The 18,147-nt window shown below is 46.5% G+C and overlaps 1 protein-coding gene across 2 annotated transcripts in view; it reads right to left on the reverse strand.

Moving 5' to 3' along the window:
* The window catches only part of USP3 (ubiquitin specific peptidase 3), a 255,373-nt gene that overhangs the window by 138,247 nt on the left and 98,979 nt on the right, over positions 1–18,147 (reverse strand). For both annotated transcript variants that reach the window (XM_086959438.1, XM_086959439.1), the window contains exon 6: positions 9,888–9,970. In XM_086959438.1, the coding sequence (XP_086815564.1) occupies positions 9,888–9,970 (83 nt within the window). The remainder of the gene's footprint in view (positions 1–9,887; positions 9,971–18,147) is intronic.

Below are 18,147 nucleotides of genomic sequence, written 5' to 3' on the forward strand. Positions count from 1 at the left end.
TCACAATAGACTACCATCAAACCCTTTGTTAAAGTGCTCAGGCAAAGCCCTTGTGATGTGCAAGTGATAGTTCCTCGCCATCGTTAACTCGGAGTGTTGCAACCTGCCAACACTTATCTTCCCTTTGCACCAATGTCTGGAAGCAACACATATAGACCAACTGCTAGCTATACCTACTCTTGGGACCCAGGATCAGGCTGTAGGCTCCAAATGGTTAGGACAAGGAAATTGCACCTTTACACAATTTGCATTTTCAAAACTGTGTTTGAAAAACCAACTTTACCATTAAAGAGTGTTTTCATTACAATTCTGTAGACACCAAACTCAAATTGTCTACCTGCTCCCAATTGGAGGTCACAGCTTTTTAAATGTAATAAGGTAACTCCTATGTTATCATATGGAAGATGTAGGCGCTGCAGTAGTGAAAAACAAATTAGGGGTTTTTCACTACTAGGACATTTCAAACTTCATAGTGCATAATCTACTTTTCAAATACACTACACGCTGCCCTTTGGGCTGTTCAAGGTCTACCTTAGCTGTGACATATGCATCATTAAAAACTAAAGCTTGGGCCTTGCAAAAGTTTTATTTTGTCAACATGGCAATTTAAGATCTGCACATACAGAGACATGTTTAAAGGGCTACTTACATGAGTTGGGTGGCATTTAATTTATAGGCCCTGGGCATATGTAGCACCACTTTACTAGGAATTTACAGTTCAATTTAATAGACCAATTGTGTTTCTCTTGCTCACTTTTGCCACTGGATTCAAGCTAGCCTGGCTTAAACCGGTCCCAGGATGCTTGTTTCCGGTCCAGGGAAGACCAGGCTTGGCAGTTCGGGCTGGACTTTTTCAATGAGGCACAGGGTCAAGACTGATTTGCATATAGCTTCGTCTGAACTAGGGTGACGATGTGAGCTAAAGAACGATGATGGATTCAGCCCAGATCTGTAACTGGGGGTGAGTGTCTGAAATGTTTCAGTGCTCCGTCCATCATCTCCTTGTGTTTGCCTTGTAAGCCGATTCTACCATGTTTTAAGGAGAAAGTACTAGCACTTTAACACTTAAATTTGTAGAGTCCAAAAAGCCAACAAATACGGGTTCAGAAAACAGGAGGGTGAAAGAAAAAGTTTGGGGATGACCCTGCAGAAAGGGCTAGGCCCAACAACTATCCACTTTTCACAGGTTCCTCTTCTGCACAGCTTTCCCTTTGCTCCACAAACATTCACAAGAAGTTGATCATTCACTCGATAGTCCTTGGTACAGCCTATGTAAAAACACAAAACCCTTTTGAGATCTAATCAATGAAGCCTCCCCTCTTTTTTAGAGGTCTGACAGGGAGCAAGGAATTACGATAAAGACTGCCGAGCATGGAAAGGAGTCATGACTTTTGGTAAGATGGCTGGTGAGTCCTCAGCATCCAATTGTCCACAAGAAAAATGGTGAGGGCGGTTCATCCATGTAACAAGCTGAAAGAATTGGAATGAGGAAGACAATCTTTAAAGTCAGGTGAGCAACCAGTTACAAATAGGCTTTGAGGGCATACACATGAAGAATGTTAAAAACAAGTTAATGTCCCACTGTGGCATCATAAACGGTTTGAACATGTGGTTCAAACCTTTGATTGATATCATCTCAACAGAGAAATTGAACATGGCAGTTTGTCCAGCAAAAGTAGAAACACCGAAACGGCAGACTGCAAATCCTGGCTGGGCTAAGAGCAACATAAACAAAAGGACATTCGTTAGCTTCACCTGTAAGAGGTTGGTGTCCCGGGCACCACACCAGGTTACAAATTTGTCCCAGAATCTGGCATAGATGGATTTTAAGAAAAGGGCCCCTGGTGGTGAGGATTACAGCAACACAAAAGCAGTTAAATGCTGCAACTCAATCTCCACGCATGGAGGTGTAATATGCTTAGATTCGCGTGGAGGATCCCAACATAGGGCTGAGTCAGGAGGTCCTCTTGAAGTGGTAGCTTGGTTGGACAACGGATGCTCAATCTGAGGGAGTTCCAGGTTCCACATTCTCCTGGCCCAATATAAGGCCATGATGGTTGTTCTCCATCTTCTACAGAGCTTGGGGAGAAGAGGAAGTGAAAGGAAGTTATACAGGACTCCTGTGTCCCATTCAAGCCAGAACAGGTCTTCTAATGAGTGGTCTTACGGAAACACAAACAGTAAAATTTGTTGACAACACATACTCTGGATCACTTGTGATCTTTGCAAGTCGATGCCGCTCAGGTGATCTGCTCTGGTAGGCAGGAACCTTGCCAGTGTCTAGCAACCAGAGGGATGCCCTGGATCTCCAGACACCTCCAGAGATACATAGTCCCTTGGCACAGGACCAAGATCCCATCCTGTCCTGCTCGTTGCACTACCACATGGTGGTGGTGCCATCCGTTGGAACCAGCACCAGCCTCTCCTTGATGGAAGGCTTTAGGGCCATATGAAAGGTATGCAGCTCTGGATAACTGATATGGAGCCAACTCTCCCCTGGAGAAAAGAGGCATCTGATTGCCAACTTCCCAAGGTGATCCTCCAACCCAACATTTATGCATTTATCACCATAATTAGTTCTAGATTGGCTGACTCCTGCAGCAGACAGCCACCACTTCAGATGTTGAGCTCGAGACCTCTATGGTTTGATGATGAACCCGTGGGATTCAAGTTTCACTGCAGGATTCACACATGCAACCTGGTGGGATTGACACAGAGGATGTACAAGACTAAGATGTCAAGAAGCCTCACAACCACCCTCACCTGGATTCAGGAGAAGGCCTGACACATTGGCTCATAGAATGAATGTTCTGGATTTATTGCTGCTGTGGAGCAAAAGCCCTGAACACCGTATCCAGGATCATATCCATGAATAGAAATGTCTGAGAGGGAATCAGGGGGGACTTCAGATATCAAGAAACTCACTGTTGTCCAGCAGTGGTCCATAACTGGCTGCTGTGAGCCCGCTTTCAGCAGCTAGTCATCAAAGTATGGGAATATAAGATTTCCCATCTGTGGGACTGCAGGGCTAGTATAGAAAAATGCATGCCCTGCAAATCAAAGGACATAATCCAATCCCCAGAGTCCAGAGTAGAAAGGATCTGGTCCATTGTGAACATTTTGAATTTGTCCTTCTGCAGGAATGTTTTCAGGCTACCGAGGCCTAACATAGGCCTGAGGCTCCCAGTTTTTTTTTCAGGACGAGGAAATAGCAAGAGTAACAGCTCCAGACTTTTTCTGTTTGGTATCTGCTCAATGAGACTTTTGGAGAGCAACAGGAATACCTCCTGTGTCAGGATGGATAAATGCTCTTCTGAAATCCGCTTTGGAATGGGAGGAAAATTGGATGGGGAAGAGAGAAAATACAGGGCAAAAACTTTTTGAATGATTTGCAAAACCCATCTGTCAGACTAATGGACCACCAGCCCGAGAGGAAGTGCTGGATCCTGCCTTGGACTGATTGGGCATAAGCTAGTGAGGACAAACTTAAGTAGTTTGTGGGGTTCTGTAGCAGGGGATGTGTTGTTGAAAGAATGGTAGCCCCCTTCTGGCCCACATGTTGTCTGCTGGGTCTGGGTCTTTGTGTCTGAAAGGATTGTGCTGTCTGTTGCATCACTGCCTGTATGCCAGCTCTCTGGAGTACGATTTACAAAAAGGGGGGTGGTGATGAACAGAGTGTCTGAGTTAAACAGACCACTCTTACCCAGTCCAAAGATCAGGGCTTGATCCATCACCGTTATTTATCTCACTGCCCCATCCCAGCTCAGAACCTGGCTATATGCAAATCAGTCTGTCCCTGGCCCAGTGCATCATGGGAACAGGGCAGACTAAACTACCAAGCCAATTCTTCACCAGAAAGGAGACAAGCTACCGGGGACCGGTTTCTGGCATTTCAGCCTTCTTCGGCCCGGCTTGCTTGAATCCTGATGGAGCAGTGAGAAAGGGACTCATGTCTGAGTATACCCTGCCACACCTATAGTGGCCAAAAACGATTTACAAAAAGGGGGGTGGTGATGAACAGAGTGTCTGAGTTAAACAGACCACTCTTACCCAGTCCAAAGATCAGGGCTTGATCCATCACCGTTATTTATCTCACTGCCCCATCCCAGCTCAGAACCTGGCTATATGCAAATCAGTCTGTCCCTGGCCCAGTGCATCATGGGAACAGGGCAGACTAAACTACCAAGCCAATTCTTCACCAGAAAGGAGACAAGCTACCGGGGACCGGTTTCTGGCATTTCAGCCTTCTTCGGCCCGGCTTATTTGAATCCTGATGGAGCAGTGAGAAAGGGACTCATGTCTGAGTATACCCTGCCACACCTATAGTGGCCAAAAACGATTTACAAAAAGGGGGGTGGTGATGAACAGAGTGTCTGAGTTAAACAGACCACTCTTACCCAGTCCAAAGATCAGGGCTTGATCCATCACCGTTATTTATCTCACTGCCCCATCCCAGCTCAGAACCTGGCTATATGCAAATCAGTCTGTCCCTGGCCCAGTGCATCATGGGAACAGGGCAGACTAAACTACCAAGCCAATTCTTCACCAGAAAGGAGACAAGCTACCGGGGACCGGTTTCTGGCATTTCAGCCTTCTTCGGCCCGGCTTGCTTGAATCCTGATGGAGCAGTGAGAAAGGGACTCATGTCTGAGTATACCCTGCCACACCTATAGTGGCCAAAAACGATTTACAAAAAGGGGGGTGGTGATGAACAGAGTGTCTGAGTTAAACAGACCACTCTTACCCAGTCCAAAGATCAGGGCTTGATCCATCACCGTTATTTATCTCACTGCCCCATCCCAGCTCAGAACCTGGCTATATGCAAATCAGTCTGTCCCTGGCCCAGTGCATCATGGGAACAGGGCAGACTAAACTACCAAGCCAATTCTTCACCAGAAAGGAGACAAGCTACCGGGGACCGGTTTCTGGCATTTCAGCCTTCTTCGGCCCGGCTTGCTTGAATCCTGATGGAGCAGTGAGAAAGGGACTCATGTCTGAGTATACCCTACCACACCTATAGTGGCCAAAAACGATTTACAAAAAGGGGGGTGGTGATGAACAGAGTGTCTGAGTTAAACAGACCACTCTTACCCAGTCCAAAGATCAGGGCTTGATCCATCACCGTTATTTATCTCACTGCCCCATCCCAGCTCAGAACCTGGCTATATGCAAATCAGTCTGTCCCTGGCCCAGTGCATCATGGGAACAGGGCAGACTAAACTACCAAGCCAATTCTTCACCAGAAAGGAGACAAGCTACCGGGGACCGGTTTCTGGCATTTCAGCCTTCTTCGGCCCGGCTTGCTTGAATCCTGATGGAGCAGTGAGAAAGGGACTCATGTCTGAGTATACCCTGCCACACCTATAGTGGCCAAAAACGATTTACAAAAAGGGGGGTGGTGATGAACAGAGTGTCTGAGTTAAACAGACCACTCTTACCCAGTCCAAAGATCAGGGCTTGATCCATCACCGTTATTTATCTCACTGCCCCATCCCAGCTCAGAACCTGGCTATATGCAAATCAGTCTGTCCCTGGCCCAGTGCATCATGGGAACAGGGCAGACTAAACTACCAAGCCAATTCTTCACCAGAAAGGAGACAAGCTACCGGGGACCGGTTTCTGGCATTTCAGCCTTCTTCGGCCCGGCTTGCTTGAATCCTGATGGAGCAGTGAGAAAGGGACTCATGTCTGAGTATACCCTGCCACACCTATAGTGGCCAAAAACGATTTACAAAAAGGGGGGTGGTGATGAACAGAGTGTCTGAGTTAAACAGACCACTCTTACCCAGTCCAAAGATCAGGGCTTGATCCATCACCGTTATTTATCTCACTGCCCCATCCCAGCTCAGAACCTGGCTATATGCAAATCAGTCTGTCCCTGGCCCAGTGCATCATGGGAACAGGGCAGACTAAACTACCAAGCCAATTCTTCACCAGAAAGGAGACAAGCTACCGGGGACCGGTTTCTGGCAATTCAGCCTTCTTCGGCCCGGCTTGCTTGAATCCTGATGGAGCAGTGAGAAAGGGACTCATGTCTGAGTATACCCTGCCACACCTATAGTGGCCAAAAACGATTTACAAAAAGGGGGGTGGTGATGAACAGAGTGTCTGAGTTAAACAGACCACTCTTACCCAGTCCAAAGATCAGGGCTTGATCCATCACCGTTATTTATCTCACTGCCCCATCCCAGCTCAGAACCTGGCTATATGCAAATCAGTCTGTCCCTGGCCCAGTGCATCATGGGAACAGGGCAGACTAAACTACCAAGCCAATTCTTCACCAGAAAGGAGACAAGCTACCGGGGACCGGACAGGAACAGACTAATTTGCATACAGCCAGGTTCTGAAACTGGGATGGTGCAGTGAGCTAAAAAACGGTGTTGGATCTAGCCCTGATCTCTTGACTGGGCGAGAGCTTTCTGCTTAATTCAGAGACTCTGTCCCTCACCACCCCTTGTTGTAAATATTTTTGTCCACCCTAAGGGTATTCTCAGATGTGAGACCCTTGCTCATTGCACCATCAGGTTTCAAGCAAACCGGGCCGAAGACGGCTGTAATGCCAGAAACCGGTCCCCGGGAGCTTGTTTCCTTCCCAGTGTAAGAATTGGCTTTTGTAGTTTGGTTTGCCCTGTTCCCATCATGCACTGGGACAGGAACAGACTAATTTGCATACAGCCAGGTTCTGAAACTGGGATGGTGCAGTGAGCTAAAAAACGGTGTTGGATCTAGCCCTGATCTCTTGACTGGGCGAGAGCTTTCTGCTTAATTCAGAGACTCTGTCCCTCACCACCCCTTGTTGTAAATAGCTCTCTGGAGTAGCCACTAAAGTTCCAAAACTGGTTCATAAGTTGTTTGGGAGGGGTCAACCAAAGAGGCGAGACCCATCAAAGAGCATGTCCATCAGCAAAGTGTGCCCACTGCTGTAGAAGCAAGTTGCTCTTCCTTTTTAGTTAATCACTGTTGTTGTACATTGCATGACAGTAGATGCATAGCGCCAGGAAACCTTTGGGCATACGTCACGCTTCACAAAAATAAAATAAAATCAAGTACACCTTTCCAGGAATGTCTACAAAAGACAACACTGGTACCAACGCCCTGCCAAAGCAATCTCTGGTGTCTAGACCTCTGCAGATTACATACTTAGCTGTGTTCTGCCTATCATATATCGCCTGGGCAAATAAGACCCTAAGATCTGCTGAGTCCCAAAGGGCATGGGTGTATCAGCCCAACAGACAGACTGTGCTTATAGACCACAATACCAAACTGGCAAAAAAAAACATACGTTTGTAAACGCCGTCAATCCTTTTGGGTTCTAGTCTAAGCAGAAAATTGGGTGGAAATGGTTTAGAATTGATCTTACTAGTCAAGGCTTGCACAATAAAGTGCTCTGGAGTGGGGTACTTGTTGAGAGAATCCAGGCGACCAGTTGCCAGTCTAGGACACCTGATCAACTTTCTGTTCACAGGAGAGAAAGAACATGGGTTCAACCAGGTACTCAGCACAGTATCTGTGAGGATATGATTAAACAGAAATAAGGGCATAGATGATGTTTGTCCAGGTTGCAGAATTTCGGTTAAAACATTAGTTTAGGCCTGAACGTAGGGCATCTGTAATATAAGCAACTCAGCTGCCTTTCAAAGCACCACTACAAAAGAGGTACTTTCTTCAAGTCAACCTGTGCCTCAGGAGAGGTATCAAGTCTACTGCTGTTCTGTAAACCATGTTCTAAGGCATCATCAGTATGATGAGGGGGGAGCAAACAATCCTCCTAGCCATCATCCTCCTCCTCGATATCTGGGTGTACACAAGATCAGAGTCAGAACCAAAAAGAAAATAGCCTCTCCTAATAGCTGTAACACTGTATAGTTGCAGGGTTATTGTCAGGCTTCAGGACAAATGGTTGAACTTTTGCAATTTCGTAGCACAAGATCGTCAAGCTTGGGCCGGTGCCAGTTCGAGGTCAGATGTGAGCATTGGAACTTGATCATCCTCAAGCACTGGGGTAGTGAATACCAATGCAGACCGTGAGGTTGGAGTGAAAATTTGTAACCTAGTCAGTACGGACGGGGTAACCATTTGCAAAGGAGACAGAGTGTGCCAGGGAGAGACTCACTTGTGGTAACCAGTTTGGATGTACATGTGGTTCTATGTCACCTGCAGGCATGTCAGAGAACCTGTACCACACTGAATATCCGTACCATGGCATGTTTGAAGGCCCGAACTGCTGAGGGGGTTCAAGGACTGTTGGGTTAACTATGGGCAAGTTAGCACTGGCTGAAGAAGTTGATATGAGACTAATGACCTCAAAAGAATGTGTTTTTATGCTTATGCCTGGAATTCGACTTACCTGAGGATTAGGAGTAGAAAGTGAAACTGTATCAGGAACCGCCTATTGACTAGGAAAGACCCCGGATCCAAGACTTATAGGAGGAACGAGATAAGAACCTACATAAGACTTCAGCTTCTGTATGGACACATACAGCTTCGCTTCCTGGTCCCAATTGTCTTTGGGTGCATTAGGGTGTGCTTATCATCCAACTTAAGAGTGCTGTACCAAGCACCTAAGACACACCGTGTGCTGGTCTGTGACCAACATCTGCTACCTGCAGTCACAGCACAGCTTCAATCCTGTTGTTATCGGTGGGGACATTGATCCCTAGCACAATGATAAAAAGTTTGAAAGTCGGCAATTCAAAATCTAGGTCAGAAAGCAAAAAGAACATGCAGGGGTATCACTTAAATGTGGCTCTGGTCTGTCACTTCCAGGATGGTATAGAGCCATTGAAGAAGCACACAACACCATCTAGGGGTGCAAACGAGCACTGCTACAAAATTCTCTGGGTCCTGTCTGGTGCCTGGGGAGTACTCTAAGGCGAGGAACCTCTGATTTGAAGTATACATCTAAATACATTCTATAGGATTTAGGTTGTAGAGATGGAAATGCACTGTTTATTTGCCCACTTAAGAAACAAAAAGGTCCAGAGGATTGAAGGTAGGCATTGTTGGACGCTGCATTCAGCTTATGGCTGGATATCTGCACTGTTCGCCAGTTCTGGTATCTCTGTAATCATCATCATCCACAGGGTGGCTTTTGAACTGCTCATAGAGTTCAACATAAAGAGTGGCAGCAGGACTGCAGAATTCACTGCAGGGCCAAGTATGTCAAACTTAGGATTCTTCTGCTTTTGCCAGGCAAACATCATGAATTCCTGAAAAGGGGCATGGACAAACAATAACTGACCTTTCCAAGCTAGTGGTCTGTCCATAAGATGTTGTCTGAATGTTCCCAGATTTTTCTGCATTGTTCTTCACCCCTTTGCTTCTATTTTTGTCCGCCATTTTTGCTTCTAGCAGTTGGAACGTTTACTGGAGTCTGTTTCTGGATATTAAGCCTGGCTCTGTTCTCTTTCTTAATGTCAGAGGCAGTTAGGCACATACTGATCACTGCATTGTTTGTGTTCAGCCCACATAAAGTGCTATGAGATTGTCAAGTAGTTTTTTTTTACCCTTTTTCTCCTAACTTGGACACCTCTTAAGGAGACTTAATACGTTTTGGGCTTACTACTCTATGCAAGGTGGCACCGTTTCTACAAGGCGGAGTCACCCTTCTTTGGGCAAAGAATAAAGGGCTGAACAGACGTTCTCAGCAACCAGTCCTTGACAAAAGGATGCACTTGATGAAACTGGTTACCATTAAAACCAATCAATATCTATATGTCTTTATACATATGCTACAAATTAAGTACCTTGCTAAATAAAGATAAAAAGCTAAAAAAGTAACTAGCACATCAGTTCCTACTGCACAAAAAGCATTTAATTTCAGTATTTTAGCCATCATTTCAAAAGTACAATGCAATACATTTACAGATGCCTGCAAAAGAACAAACCTGAGCGACTGGAGGATGGCATTCATGAAGCAGGTGTTCCCCAGATTTCGAAGGCCTGTGGCACAGAGGGCAACTCCACTGCCCTGCAAACAGAAATAATATCAGATAAGAGCCCAACAACACTTAGAACAGTGGTAAAAAAACAAATAACTGACAAAATTTGATGCGAAGCAGAGATCGGACTATGCTAATGGAGAAAAAAAGAGCCACCTCACAGCCCCCTTATAGCCTATTTCACAGTGAAGCTGGTCTGGAAACTGAGTAAGACCTGGCAGAGACTCTGGTAGTGGTTTTAGGTGGGCGCCCCACCTGGTCATAAGTAGGCCACACAAAACAATAATAGTATACTTACAAACCTTTCGTTTTCCTGTAGGAAAGTGCCTCTTTTTACATGGTTACGCCCCACTTTTTGCCTGAAAATCTGATGCAACTTGACTTGATGTGCCCTAGGTCCCCGCTAATCAGGTTCCCAGGGCCTGTGTTCTTTCCCAAAACAGAACCTTTGTATCCACAATTGGCATATCTCTGCCCACAGGTAAGCCCCTTGTAAAATGTATCAAGGGTACTGTGACCAGAGAAGGCTTCGAAGGGCTGAGGCACGTCATTCATTAAAATCTTTATTCAATCTATTCACAAACAGATAATAAAAGTACAATTTCATCAAATGGGCCATAATAAAAACAAATTGCATACAAACCAGACAGCATTTAAAATCTGATTAAACTTTTAGGTGCCTCATTAAAACCAAAATCACATGTACAGTTTTGATCCATGGGTACAAACGTTCATGGCGGCACACCCTCACCCTTCTATTTCACCAACAAGCCCACAGAAAAGATGCTACCATAAAACAAACATAGGGGTTAGAAAGAGCTTTTAAATAATACAGGGCGACTCTGCATTGCATAAAATGTTGACGCCTTAAGATTGGAAGGAGGAACCTTCCTCTTTCAGTATAATAAAACTTGCAAAACAGCACCAGATGTAAGTCGGACTCTAGTGAGTAATTGTCGCAGGGGCAGGAGCCCAGGTCGGCATGCTTGAACCTCTTCTCTGGAAACCCAAACATCAAAGGGATTAGATTCAGGCGAAAGCGCAGCAGGATAAATCTGTGTTATGCTCCAGTAATGGAGGAAAGGTAGGAATAACCTTCTCCTGTTCTTGGCGGCATTTGATCGTAAACTGTGAGAGCCTTTAGATGCCTGTATTTTCCCTACGATCAAGGTTAGCCTTCTCTAAGTATAGTTCGGTTATTTTCCGTTTAGAGACCTTACTACAGGATGAGGGGTCCCTAAATATTTCTCTCTGCCCAATTGCATTTAATTCCGCCTCCACGTATCTAAGCCAGCCGATCCTGCTATTGCCCTTGAGCCTCAGGCAATCACCAATTATGCGTTGGGTTGGGATGACAGTGACCCTGCGCCAGATCGAGGGCCACAGCAGGATGGGCGCCAGTCCGATAGAGTCAAGCAAGTATGGAGGGCCCAGTTTGAGGTGTAAAATATAGCTAGAGGTTGAGGGTGGTAACGAAACCCTCCACTTAAAAAAGGTATCTTCAACTTTTTGCAGTTTTTCGAAATGGGCCATTCCCCAAACTCCGGCCCTATAGGTTGCCGCCGCCTTTGTTTTGGCTTGGTAGATGGTGTCCTAAGGACTGGCTCCTAACTTATTGGCAAACCCTTTTATAGCTTGGAGACCTCTTTCCATGCCCAGGGCTCTTACTGTTATGAAACAAGATTCCCAAGTATGGGAAGGAGTCAACCACCTCGATTTTCTTTGAGGCTAGATGGAACTGCAACGCTTTCGCGTCTCTCAACGCTCCAGCTATAATGATGAATGATTTAGATTCATTCACTCTGAGGTCTAATGAAGCCATTAAATGAAGTGTAAGAAGATGTAAGCCTTTGGAGCGCTACCCCTGTCCTAGCAATTAAAGACCGCATCGTCAGCGTTCGCCAATATTGGGAGTGAGAAGTGATCAAATTTTGGTACGTCTAAAAAGAGACTATACAGGGCCTACTCCACCCCGTTGGTATAGATGGAAAAAAGAAACAGGGCAAGGACACATACTGTTGGACTCCTTTCTTGATCTTAAATGAGCATGTGCATTCCCCATTTCTGCCAAACCGCACAGAGGCAGTGGCATTGGGGTACAGCTAACAGATAATCAGGGGATCGATCCCCATACCCTCCATCATAAGACACAGTTTAGAATGGGACATACAATCGAAGGCTGCTGACAGGTCCATGAAGGCCATTTATAACTTCCCACCTTTGGACTTCGTATATTTGTCGATGCAAAGCGAGAGGTTTAAACATTGGTCCACTGTCCGCTTATCTTTCTGAAAGCCGTATTGTGCCTACATTAAAATATTCCGTTCTGGTGCCCACTCTTCCAACCTGGCTAACAGTTTGGCGGTTGTGTCCAGGAGGGTGATGGGCATATAGTTCTTGGGACAGCTCCTGCTTCTCTTCTTGACGATAGGAACTATTACACTGTGGTTCCAGGATGGAGGGGGGGCCCTCTACTGCTATACTATTAAAAACGTTTGTTATTAAAGGAACCCACAGGTCGTAGCTGGCCTGGAAGAAGTCGATTGGGACCCCATCTGGTCCCGGAGCTTTCCCTTCAACGCAATATTTCAGTCCTTTTCTCACTTCATGCAGTGAGAAGGTCAGGATTCCTTGGATGGGGGGCAATAGATCAGGTTGAGGGAGCTCTTGGGGAGATTGTCGTGCGAGGATAATTTCGAAGTGCCCTATCCATGCATCTTCCTCTACGTGCATGTCTAGAGACGTGTCATTTAAATCTTTAAAGTATGGGGTATTTTTGACCTTCCAAAACTCCCTATTACGTGAGCTTGCGCCTTGTTCAAGGTCATCCCAGGCCTTCTCCCTTAGTTCCTTCACACGTGTACTTCTAGCCTACTTATAATCTTTACGAAGTGATCTGATCAGTGCCAGAACACTAGGTTTGATTTTTAAGGCACTATCAAGGGCTCTTTTTGCTGACGAGCATGATGAATCAAACCAGCGACCAGGTGGTGTGACATTTGCTGGTTTATGTTGAGTGAGGCTTTTAATTTTGTTAGAAGGGTTCTAAAAAGGGAAACTAAAAGGGAGGGAGAGGCGTCCTAGGCCAAGCAGTGAAGAATATCCCCCCTTACTTGGGCTATTATGACAGAAGCCAGATTCTTTTTCTCAAACTGTGCCCACTTCATTTGGTAACCATTTTTTCTGGATAGTGCGATGTTATTCAGTATTGGTTGATATCTCTTCGCATTTTTAGGGGTACTTAAGTAAATAAGTCATATTGCGTGATCGCTACAGCAAGTGAATGTGTTCTAAGATGGTCCACTCTATCTTGTATTGCAGAGGAGGCTAAAATAAAATCGATCGTGGACTCCGAGTTGTTCCTCCTAAATGTTGTCTCTACCTGACCAGTCTTGCCAATATTAATTACGGTCAGTTGCCTTATGTATAGTAGCCTATTGAGCGTGTCGCCATATTCACTATGTGTGAAGTGTGAGAAGGGGTTGCCGTGCGGATCGTTCATCCCACACACACTAACCTCACTGTACTTGCACAGATGGGTATTAAAATCCCCCAGCCAGATTATGCTAGGAAGACCCTTCAGTGAGTTAATTAGTCGGAGTTCATTATTTAAATCGTCTACCACTCGTTTCATATTAACCGCAAAATCATTATTATAAAAATTAATTAAATATCAAATGGTCATCATTTGTGAAATCCTATTGGAGAATTTGGAAGTAGTTTTTCTGGGGGCCCACCTGTTTTACTTGTACAGATAGTGTATTAGAAACTAAGATTAGTAGACCCCCCCCCCTTAGCTCTGCCGGACGCCGAGGGCACTGCAAGTGTGTGAATAGTGCAAAACCCCGAGAAAAAAACTGGGTCCTTAGCCCAGGTTTCTTGGAAACAGATAATGGCTATTGTTTCTCAATGATTAAACCACGGGAAAGGGGCGAGTGTGGAACCAGCGTGATGTTAGGGGCAATGGGTAGGTAGTTGTTGGTGGTCAATCGCATGCTTCCAGATCAGAAAGGGGGGCGAATCTGTTATAGAGCTTGACTCCCGGTGCAATATTTGGGTACTCTATGTGTCGTGACATGGGCTGTCCTAGTCTTAACCTACCCCTCTGCTCAATACCTGGAGTTGGGTCCTGTTTATAGAAATGCTCTAGTGCTAGAGGAATAATTTGTGTGTTCCTAGAGCAAGATCTTTTGAGATTTCTAAGAAGGAAAGGGCCAGTATAAGGGTCATTAAAATGTATCATTACGCAGTCTCCAGGGAGGGTTTTCGTTGAATTTCCCACCCACCTCACCCTCCGGGCCAGAATGATTTTGTTGGCTAACTGGTGGCTCCCCATTCCTCAGTTCATGGGCTGATTTGATATCCAGTGCAGGCATTTGTCCATTAACTGTGTAGTAGATTCCTGTTGATTGTCCCGCAGAAGGGGGATGTTGGCCAAAACCAGCAGTAGAGGGGAGGCTGCCGGTGGAAGGTGGAGCCATTGTTGTGGGTTATTGTCCACCATTCTTGTAGAGGGATGATCTGGTCTTAGTGGATGAAGTGCCATTCTTGATTCCCCCGGCCCTCGGGGCGTCTGATGCGACTGGTCGGCAATCTCTCCTTTATCCCTGAATGATGCGGGATTGTGTGTGGGATTGATCATATCCCAAAGGAGCCGAACCATCCATTGCGGATGTGCTTGAAGGGATGCTCTGGGATGGTAAAACAGTCACATCCCTACCAGCACGGATATTAGTTTATAGCTTGTCCAAAACTGAATGAGTAAAGTCCGCATTCTGGACCAAGGATAATGACGGTGCGGGTACGCTTTGGGACTCAAGGCCAGCTAGTCTCTTTTCAATCTTAGTAAGTTTATGGAGAATGGGGTCAAGAAGAATGGTCATTAATTTGGTAACTTCTACCCAAAAAGGGTCATCCGGTACTAACTCTCGGGTCAGGGACTTCTAATTGGTGGCATCGGCGATGTCGCAATGTACACTCTAGCTGTCTTGCCGTGGACTGCCCTGGGTTTGGTCACTCTCGCAGGTTTAGGTTAATTGGGTTTAACAATCCCACGACCCCTACATTGCTTTGGAGGAGGGTCGTTTGCTACGCTGGAGAGGGGTGGGGATCCTATATCCCTCGAGTTGGAAGTGGATGGCAATTGAGTAATTGGTGAGGTGTGCCGTTGACCAGGCGGGAGATCATCGAGTAGTGACTGTTGTGTCCTAGGGGTAAGAGGGGCATTCTCGACGGTGCTTCCTGAGAATGACCTATTGGCGAGATGAAGTGAATCCATATACATGTGTCTCTCTGTCAGCTCTATTTCATGTGAGAGTACGCTCGCTGCTCAAATCAGGAACGCATCAAGAGTTGCCACACTCCCTCGCCCCGCTTTCTCCACAGGAGCCTTCCGTCTCACTATAGTTATTAGAGGACACTACGAAGATATAAAAGGAATGAAGGATACAATAGTACCTTAGACCGGGAACAGGATGTTAAAGGGGTGGCCCGGCTCAGCCTCCTCCGGGCTCAGATGGGCGCAGATGGGTAGCCCTTAGCCCAGGCGCGGCCCAGACCTGCCCACGGGCTTCCTGCGCTGCGGGAGCCCTGGCCGTAACTTAAGCGCCTCCTGGCGCGTAAAATGGCGGTCGTCGTTGGTCGCACCGCTTGGCAGCTTGGGGAGTGTAGTTTTCCCCTCCTAGTCTCTCGTGGGCACAAAACAGGCCCGGCGGCATGCTGGCAACAGGCAAACCAAAGGAAATGAGCTCAACTCAACAGTCTCGGAGTGGATTGAACATTGGTTTTCACTGCTATAATTTTGTTGACTCGCCCATCACTACTTTACCCTAACTCCAGGTGCCCTTCTTCATCCGCATTGGCACTTATTGTGCCATCCTTAGAAGCCCTGTACCTTGACACTCACACACTGCCATTGCAAGCTGTGTGTTTCGGTGCAAAAAAAAGTGAAGAGTTGACATAGCAATCATCCATGTGTGCCACTCCTGCAACCTACTGCCTTGGGCCTAGGTAAGTCACCCCTTGAGCCCTGTACCCCTAAGTCCATTCTTACACATTGAAAGTGTAGTAAAGCCATAAAGAGTATAAGGTCTGGGAGTTGGTCATTACAAACTCCACATCTCCAAAATGGCTTTACTGAAACCTGGGAAGTTTGGTAGAAAACCTCTGAGCACATTAAACCCACACTGAACCCAGTCTGGGATTTAATGTAGAATGCACTCAGATGACATCTTAGATATGCCCCCTGAAAAATGACCAGCCCTGGTGTGGTTCTTGAATGGCTACCTCCCATTTGCCACCACCAGACAGGTCATTGTACCCCTGGGTAGAGAGACTCCACTCTCTGGGTCCAGAAAAAAAGCCCATTGTGGGCAGAGGTGACAGGCCTTCTCCCCCAGGGTGGGCTGGATCCATGAAGGAGAAGCTTCAAAGGCCTGCCGCCTTTGTAAGCCATCCCTACATTTTGCTGCCCCCAGCAACTGGCTCTCACCAGTTCTACCCTCCACTTTGGGTGGGGGAAATCAGCGGGAAAACCAAGCTAGGAGGAGAGGAGTGCCCACCTTTGCCAACCCCACCCCTCAGGTGGGGGATGTAAGGTGAAGCACACATCTCCGTCCACTCCATCTTGAAGCTGAGGGGACCCAACCATTTAGGAAAAGGCTCATGCCCCTCTCTCACTGGAAGCAGCATATTAGGGGGTGAACCCAACCCAAGGATGGGCCCCATTGGTCCCAGCCGGCACACTCCTTTTCATGCCCCTAAATTTAGTATTTTGGGGTGACCCTTGCCTCCTCAGATTCGAGGAAGAAAGAAGAAAGACCGAAGGCAGTGCTGACCTAGGAAGAAGAGGACACCAACTGCTTTGTCCCGGGCCCTACCAGCCTGTCTGGACTCCGGCCTGACTACATCGAATCCTGGTGTGTCCAGCAGCCCCCTAGAGCCCAGAGGACCTGCCCTGCAACCGTCTTTAAGAATGTCTCATGTGATCACCGGATTTGCTCAATCAATACACACCTAGAGACTCGGGATCCAGACGGCTCCATGATTTTGCACCACTCTGCAACAGACGCCCACAGTTTGAGTGGCCCAACACTATGAGGAGGTCTCCACATTGATCCAGACTTGGGATCTGGTGATCTCTGACATCCCTCAAACTTTGAGCCGACGTCTGCAACCTCAACTGGAAGGCCCCCCGACCGCGACAGGAGCTGGTAAGAAGAACCCCACAGCCTTGGATGGTCCAACCGATGGTGTCCTGGTATCCCCCAAGATCCCAACTTACCTCTTCAGTCGGTGGTTGCTTCCAGGAAGCCTCCCTGCCCGAGCCTGCAGCATCTTTACCGAACCGGAGATCCTCATTGAAATCCACAGGGCCCATGACGTCGCCTTGGCACACTGCACCCAGCCGCCCTTGTACCTCTGATGGTGCAGCTCCAGTGGTGATTGTTGGACCCTGCAGTGCTGCTCTCTACCCAAAGAGCTATGCTTCCAGAGCCAAGTGCTGTTAGAGGTCCCTGACCGAAGGCCCCCTTAGCCCCAATGGCTAACATTGGGCCCCTGCACTCTGCACCCGGCTGCCTTGGTGGAGCAACTTGAGTGCCTACCTACACCTTGGGGAACCTTGGTCCTAACCCCCTAAACTCCCACTCGTAAGACATTTACTTACCTGTGAAACCGATAAACCTTTTTCTCCCATAGGAACCAATGTTATGAGTTTTTGTTCCAAAAATGTTGTGTTAAACTGACTTTGTACGAGAGAAAAAGTAACTAAACTGTAAACCGTAAAAAGTCCTAATTACCTTGTATTGGGAGATCCCTGGTGTGGTATCTAGGCATTCCATACGAGTAGTCGATGTAATTCAAAAGTAATATTATAGTATTTCAAAAGTAATTACTGTGTAATTTAAACCTTTTTTGAACCAATACAAACTGTAACTATTACAAATCCATTCCCAACTGCACTTCTTGAAATGTTCTGTATTTTACCTACCTGTACCAAGCATTGTTTCTATAAATAAAAGAGAACTATACCTTTTTTCTATACATTTCCAATTGGTCTGGATTCAGTCTCTAAGTGTGTGTAATCAGTGCTTGATTGAGTGACTATAATAAATGCTTAACACACCCTAAAGATAAGCCTAACTGCTCGCCCAGACTACCACAAAGAGAGCTGTTGGTACTTACCTAATTTAGGCTCTGCTATACC

Source organism: Lissotriton vulgaris, chromosome 2_2, assembly GCF_964263255.1.
Source record: "Lissotriton vulgaris chromosome 2_2, aLisVul1.2, whole genome shotgun sequence".
Taxonomy (NCBI): Eukaryota; Metazoa; Chordata; class Amphibia; order Caudata; family Salamandridae; genus Lissotriton; species Lissotriton vulgaris.